We start from the raw sequence: 7,160 nt of genomic DNA on the forward strand, positions 1-7,160 counted from the left end.
TTCTCAAAACCCAATATGTGCAGGGAAATGCATACCTATGCATACCCAGAGTTGCAATTTAAAGTGAATTTTTGGCTTTACATGGAGACTCAGCTGTCAGCCAGTATTACAGCTAGCCTCTGCTTTGTTGTCTGGAGGCTCAGAGGGGTTAAGACCTGAATCTCCTTTACTTTGGCTTGGAGTTAGAAACTTGCTCTCCATGAATTCTTCTGCATTACTTTATCCCCCATCTGAAATTACTACCTCCACAGCTTTAAAAAGGATTTAGGTTTCTCTTTGCCCTCTCTGCCACAAATTAATTCAGGTCCAAACTCTACTGCAGAATAAATGAAAAGATGTTTGTTTACAGCTGGAGGAATAAAAGTCTGTTCAAGAGAAAAATAAAAATAGCCTATCAGTAAATCTTCCATGAGCCTAGTTTCTTAAAACAGGGAAAAATATTGCTGGTAATACTAGATTCCTGCAGTGGAACCAGATTGAGTCACTACAGTTGTGGGCACCTCTCTGTGTCCGTGCTTCATAATTTAACTACTGAAAGCCATTGTTTTCCTCTTGGGAGATTCTGCTATATTACTTGATTTTCAGGTCAGGCTCTGTTCTTTGAGGATGATGCTATTTTTAATTTTCTAGGTGGATCGCTTCATGTTTGAAGGCACAGAGATCCCTCTGGTCCCATCCTGTGCAGTCTTCATCACAATGAACCCAGGGTATGCTGGGCGTACTGAACTGCCCGATAACCTGAAGGTAAGTGGGACAGACTGCATAGAGAGAAAGAGGAGGGGGCAGTACAGGTGCTGGATGCTACCCAGACCTCCGGTGTGTCCATGACAAAGATTAGGATGTGATGCTTTTGGAAAGTTTCTAGGATCATTTTGAGATTTGAATCACATCTGTAAGCAAATGACGCTCCTCAGATGATAGCAGTCTGCAGGGATGCTATTCTGACAGGTGTCAGGCACACTTGTGCTGTGTCCTCTAAACAGTCTGGGATAGATACTCAGCCTTCTCACTTTGCTGGAAAAAGCAAGAAACAACAGTGGGTTAATCTTGTGTTGGAACTATATGTTTCAGGCTCTCTTTCGTCCCGTGGCTATGATGGTCCCAGATTACTCCATGATTGCCGAGATCTCACTCTACTCCTTTGGGTTTGATGAAGCCAAAATCCTTGCAAAGAAGATCACCACAACATTCAAACTATTGTCAGAGCAGCTCAGCTCCCAGGTAGATGCCTTAATGTCCATGAATTTCTTTTTAAACGTGAGATTTTCAGCCTAGGCACAAAGTATCTGGGTGGTTCTCCCAGTGCCTTGTGACTGTGTATCACAAAAAGGTCACGGTACCCATTCTTCATCTACCTCTCTCCTTTCTGCTTCTCATTTTTCATCCTGTGGCTGGACTTGCATTCAGCTTCAGTGCTAGTTAGAATTACAATGGCATGACATTTGAGCCAAGCAGCCCTGCTTACTTCTCGCTCCATCTAGGATTTTTTTATCATCCAGATATTCTTGTCTTCCTCACTTGTACTCTGAACAGCTGAGGACAGGTTAGTTGTTTGAAGGATACCGAGAGCACACTTGGATAGGGAGCAGTTGTTCTGAAGGCATAGCTCATTTTTCTTTTCTTAACTGCTAACTGAGTGCATGCATAGGTTCACTCTATTTTAGGTAATGCTCCTGTATCTGATGACGTTGTTTCCTCTGTGCCTTTCCCAGGACCACTATGACTTTGGGATGAGAGCTGTGAAGACTGTCATCTCAACAGCTGGCAACCTAAAAAGAGAGAATCCTAGTATGGATGAGGTAAATGTGCTAAGACTTCACATTGTCATAGACCTGTTAGGCCTTTTCTGCAGCCTTGTGAGAGAGGTGAGATCTCTGAAGTTCTGAGTTCTTAAATCTTTGCAGGAGCTGATCTGCCTGCGGGCTATCAGGGATGCCAACGTACCCAAATTCCTGACGGATGACCTCAGACTCTTCAGTGGTATTGTCTCAGATTTATTTCCCAAGATCAAAGAAGAGCCTGTTGATTATGGCATCCTGGAAGAAGCCATTCGCAAATCCTGCATCAAAGAGAACCTGAAGGATACTGATGGTGAGGGAAAAGGCTGTCCAAAAGCTCTCTGTGGGCCTGGGCTTTTAGTCCAACACCCTGCCCCAGGAAAGAGCCAGCTGGTCCCAGACCCACTGCACATTGTCTTCCTCTGCAGGTTTTGTGACTAAATGCATCCAGCTCTATGAGACTACTGTGGTTCGACATGGCCTTATGCTGGTGGGACCAACAGGTTCTGGGAAGACAAAGGTATGGTTGTGAGACTGTGCTGGCACCAGCAAACCATCGCCTACCTAGAGATGCAGAGGGTTAAGCTTCACAGAAGACTCGCTCTCCAACATTTCCACCTTCTCTCAGATAAAAGTCAGGGCACCAAGACACTGCCTTTTGGTATTGATTTATAGCCATGGGGAAGTATATTACTAGCTCACTCTTTCAAGTTGGGAGATTAGACTGAGGCTTATTAGCTCTGCTGCAGATTTCTAAGGCTGAGATATACTTTGACATCTTGAGATGCTTCAGGCCCCTTGGACAGGAGATCTAACTTCTTCCCCCCTGCATCTAGAATGCTTGCTTTGGGTGAATACAGCTATGCATCTCCTTCACTATATCTCGTTTTTCACTGCTTTTTGAATGCAATTCCTGTGAGAGCAAGTGGAGCCATGGCAGTTAAATCTCTTGCTCTCCTGCTTTTGCAGAGTTACCAAGTCCTGGCAGCTGCAATGACATCACTGAAAGGTCAGCCTGCAGCAAGTGGTGAGAATTACGAGGCAGTCAGATACTTTGTACTGAATCCCAAATCCATCACAATGGGCCAGCTTTATGGAGAGTTCAACTTGTTAACGCATGAGTGGTAAAGTACAAAACCTGCTTTCCTTCTTTCCAGACTGGAAACAGTTTTCTTCTTGTCTTGAGCATCTTCTCTTCAAGGCTGAGAACTGTTTAGGGTAGTGGCATGAAACCAGGAGCAATCAAGTCCTTATCCTCACCAAGCCACAATGGCCAGTCAGAGCTATTTAATCTGACATCTTCTATTATGTGCTTGGCTCAGCTGCCAGCACATGCTCAGACAGTTACTGCATCTCAGCTCGCAGCATTAACTGCATAACAAGGAATAATTCAATTGCTTTGGAGCACATGCCCCTACTCTAAGATGCAGCAGCTTAAAACCACTTGCTTTGCTTCTGAAAAAAGCAGTTGAATTGTTCTGTATAAATACACTGGTGGCCTTGGATGAAGAGGAATGACTTTCAGACATAAAGAGACATTTCATTGCTGTTACTAGGGCTCCTGCTTGCTTACACGCTTTGGAAGCGAGAACCAATAGCCTTTTTGCCCTCTTGACAGCCAGGTTTTACTGCTTGTGTTTCCATATGTGACCTCAGGTTGAATTTGCATCTCTCTTTATCCAGAAGCTAAGGTGGGGGAAGCAGTGTGAATCTCTCTTTAGCCCTGTTACCCACCGCTTGCTTAGGGGCAAAGCTAAAGACTCTGTTCTGTGAAACAGGGAAAACTAAATAAATGTGAAACTAACTACCTCTAGGAAAAGTGCAGGTAAGTAAGCACTGCTGATGCTGAGACCCAGAGCTTCCCACCCTGGGCTCTGGTACATCTTTACTGAAGGACAGTCTATAGGATGTTCTCGTTAAGCTCAACAGTTTATTTATGATATGACTCTACCCAAGTGCAGCACAAAGACATGTCAACATGACAAAAAGAAAAATACAGCAGCCATGTAAAACAGACAAATCCGTCTGTTTTAATCAGCTGAGCTTTTGAACAGACTGTTTTCCCTTGATCCCAGTAACCATACCCCGGAATTGACAAGCACTATAAAAATAGCAAATAATTAATAGTGAGAGTAGAGTCCAGGGCCTGAATGGAAATTGCAGTCCAGGTTTCCATGTACAGATTAAGTTCTTGCTGCCAACAGCCAGCATTCCTTGTGTCTGCTCTCCTGTTCACCAGCTCCAGCACCACCTGGTGATGGATGCTGAGGATGGGGAACTTCAGTTATAGAGAGGGTAGAGTCATGCTCTTGAGCCTGGGTTCATCCTCATAACCTGTAGTTGCCCAGCTGAAGCATGTGAATTAGCAGAGTAGCTGTCCTGAGTCTCTCTTGGTGGAGAAAAAGACACACAGAGAGCTAATAAGCCACCTATGACCTGAAATGGATGCTAGCAAGGTCTCTTTGCTTTTCACTGAGGGCAGAGATGTTAAAGGGAAACTTGGCATTTTACAATTAGATGACATGAAGTACAGATCCTAATGCCCATAGAAATTGTTTCATGGTGTCACTCAGACTGAGATGTATGTCTCAGTAAAAGAAATAACGAGATGAACCTTTATGCAGTTCATCAAGTGAGGCACAGGTATCCTTGGGCACGCAAAACGGTAAGATTCTGGCTCTGTTGCCTTAGATGGTGGAAGCTTTGCCATTGGTTTCAGCAAAACCAGAATGGGCCAAGCCCTGCCTTCCTCCCACCTTTCAGGACAGATGGGATCCTTTCCTCGCTCATCCGGCGGGGAGCTGCAGACATTGACACTATCAAGAAGTGGTACATGTTTGATGGGCCAGTTGATGCTCTGTGGATTGAGAACATGAACACAGTGCTAGATGACAATAAGAAGTTGTGTCTCAGCTCAGGGGAAATCATCAAGCTGTCAGAGGTAACTCATCCCTCATGCTTTTGCTGCCTGTTGTCTGTTTTCTTTCCCCTCTCTTGGAAAAGACTTGCCTTTTACTTTCCACTTGATGTCTGTGATGGACTTGTATGAAATTGGTGTCTCAGTAGTAGCCCTGAGCTGGCCAGACTTCTGCTGTGCTGCACAAACACAACAAAAAAAGGGCCTCTGCAACAAAGGAAAAGATTTCATCTTTGCTAAATTATGCTGAAACATATATCAGAAGTGATCAAGTCCTTATCCTTCTTTCTTTCCTTTTGCAATTTCCAGAGTATGACCATGATGTTTGAAGTCCAGGATCTGGCTGTTGCTTCCCCTGCTACAGTGTCCCGCTGTGGCATGGTTTACCTTGAACCCAGCATCTTGGGGCTGGAGCCCTTCATTGGCTGCTGGCTGCAAAAACTCCCAGGCATCATGAAGCCTTTTTCACAGCAGCTATCATCTCTCTTCAAGAGATTCCTCAAGGTGAGCTACCATGCTGTTCCAGCCTTTCCATGGCTTGAAGCTTGTCAGCTCAGATATCAACCAGCCCAGACTTGTCAAGGCCTGCATTTAAATACCATTATGGGAACACTTCAGACTACCAGTATACAAACTGGTATGTAAATTTCCCGAGTTTAATATGGATTATTTGCTGATCCCTATAGATGTGACTTAGTCTTTTTGGTCATTATAGTTTGTTTTATTTAAATTGTACAATAAATAATTATAAAATAATTGTAAAATAAATAATTTTACAGTTTATTTAATTGTAAAATTATCTCCTGGGCAGAATCATCAGTGGTGCAGCACCATTGCTTACAGTGAAGTTATAAGAAGTACAGGGAGAAAGTTCTAAGAACAAGTCTTGTTATTTCTACTCTGCTCCTATCTTATGGAATAACATGGAGCTGCAAAGGAAAGCTCTGAAGAGAGCAGATGATTTAACAGCAGCAATGGCACAAGATGCACATCATTGTTGCACAGAACCAACAGGCAGGCCCAGAGGTTTCTTGGGGTTAAGACTGAACTGAAGGGGTTTGACTTGCTTCTCTGCAGTCAAAACAGTGGCACTTGGGACATGGTGGGAAATGGCAGTGTTCTCAGTCATACCTTCCCTGTTAAATGTAGCCTGCAGCCAGGTGAGGAGAAACCAGCAACCTAAGAAGGTAAAAGCAAAGTCAGATGTGTTGAATGATGACACCGAGCTGTTCCTGTCTCTCCTTACAGGAAGCCATTGGCTTTGTCCGGAGGTTTGTGAAGGAGGCAGTTGCCTCAACAGACAGTAACCTCACAAGGAGCCTCCTCATGCTCTTGGAATGTTTGTTTCAGCCTTTCATTCCCATTGAGGTAGGACTTTGCTACCTCTATCACCATATTATGCCTGTAACTCTTAAGGGCATCATGTCATGCAGAGAGTTAGACACCAGAGAATGAGGTGTTGGTGCAGAAAGGTCATGCTGTAGCTCATCTACGTGGCAGAAGGTAATACAACATCCTGCAAAACACAGGTAAACCTGGAAGGATTACGCTTTGCCCACTGAAAGAGCAAAAGATAAGCTCCATGAGTACCAGGCTGGAAGGAAGAGGTTCACTTTTATTTATAGCAGAGAGAACTGGAGAAGGAGTGGAAAGCAGAGATCAGAGCTAAGCAGTGATGCACTCAGACTGCAGATCTTTGGCGAATTAGTGTTGAAGAAGGCTGGACGATTTTCAAATTAAAACCCAAAGACTAAATTCTACTCCCAGCTCCTGTTGAGTGACATTAGTTCAGCAAGGGGAGTCTCTCAAGTACACTAATGAAACAGCAAGTTTTAATCCACAGAATACATTAACAAGGCCCATGAAAAACTGGCTAGAAAAACTTACATAGAAGCTGAAAGAATTACAAGCACTTTAAGAGGAGTCTTGGGTTTGTGTACCTTAACCGTGCCTGAGAATTTTACTTCTGTTCTTCTCCGGTTCTCAGGGAATTAGGACGATTCCCCAGGAGAAGATAGCTCGTATCAACGAACTGATTGAACCCTGGTTTATATTTGCCTTGATCTGGAGTGTGGGTGCTACTGGAGATTCCCAAGGTTACACAGCCTTCAGCTTGTGGCTGAGAGAGAAGATGGCAAAGGAAAAGGTGAGTAAAGGAAAAACAGATCCTCTCTCATTATAGTGGAACTGGAAATGAGGAATGGGAGTCAGAGCTTATTGAGTGCCTGGAGGCTTTGTATGGACTTTCTCTTGGGATCTGGTATACCACATCTGCCTCAAACTTCAAGGGATCCTTGGAGCTGGAAGATCTGGGAGAGAGGCTTGACCCACACTGGTCTGGGCAGCATCTCATTAGTGAAGTCTTCTTTGCAGTAGTGCAGATCCTTCTGTGAACTCTGTGAGTTCTATGATCCTTCTGTGAACTTCTGTGAGTTTTTGGAAGGCCAACGCAGGGACTGTGAGAA

The 7,160-nt window shown here is 44.1% G+C and overlaps 1 protein-coding gene across 1 annotated transcript in view; it reads left to right on the forward strand.

Moving 5' to 3' along the window:
* Nucleotides 1-6,841, forward strand: part of LOC104406321 (dynein heavy chain 1, axonemal-like) — a gene marked incomplete at both ends in the record, with an annotated part of 40,695 nt that extends 33,854 nt beyond the window's left edge. The window contains 10 exons of the mRNA XM_010015266.1: nt 631-744; nt 1,072-1,221; nt 1,713-1,799; nt 1,905-2,091; nt 2,207-2,298; nt 2,748-2,902; nt 4,542-4,719; nt 5,005-5,199; nt 5,944-6,063; nt 6,683-6,841. Coding sequence (XP_010013568.1) covers nt 631-744; nt 1,072-1,221; nt 1,713-1,799; nt 1,905-2,091; nt 2,207-2,298; nt 2,748-2,902; nt 4,542-4,719; nt 5,005-5,199; nt 5,944-6,063; nt 6,683-6,841 — 1,437 coding nt within the window. The remainder of the gene's footprint in view (nt 1-630; nt 745-1,071; nt 1,222-1,712; nt 1,800-1,904; nt 2,092-2,206; nt 2,299-2,747; nt 2,903-4,541; nt 4,720-5,004; nt 5,200-5,943; nt 6,064-6,682) is intronic.
* Nucleotides 6,842-7,160: the final 319 nt, after the last annotated feature.

The sequence above is a fragment of the Nestor notabilis genome, unplaced genomic scaffold (genome assembly GCF_000696875.1).
Source record: "Nestor notabilis isolate BGI_N333 unplaced genomic scaffold, ASM69687v1 scaffold23245, whole genome shotgun sequence".
NCBI classification, from domain to species: Eukaryota; Metazoa; Chordata; class Aves; order Psittaciformes; family Psittacidae; genus Nestor; species Nestor notabilis.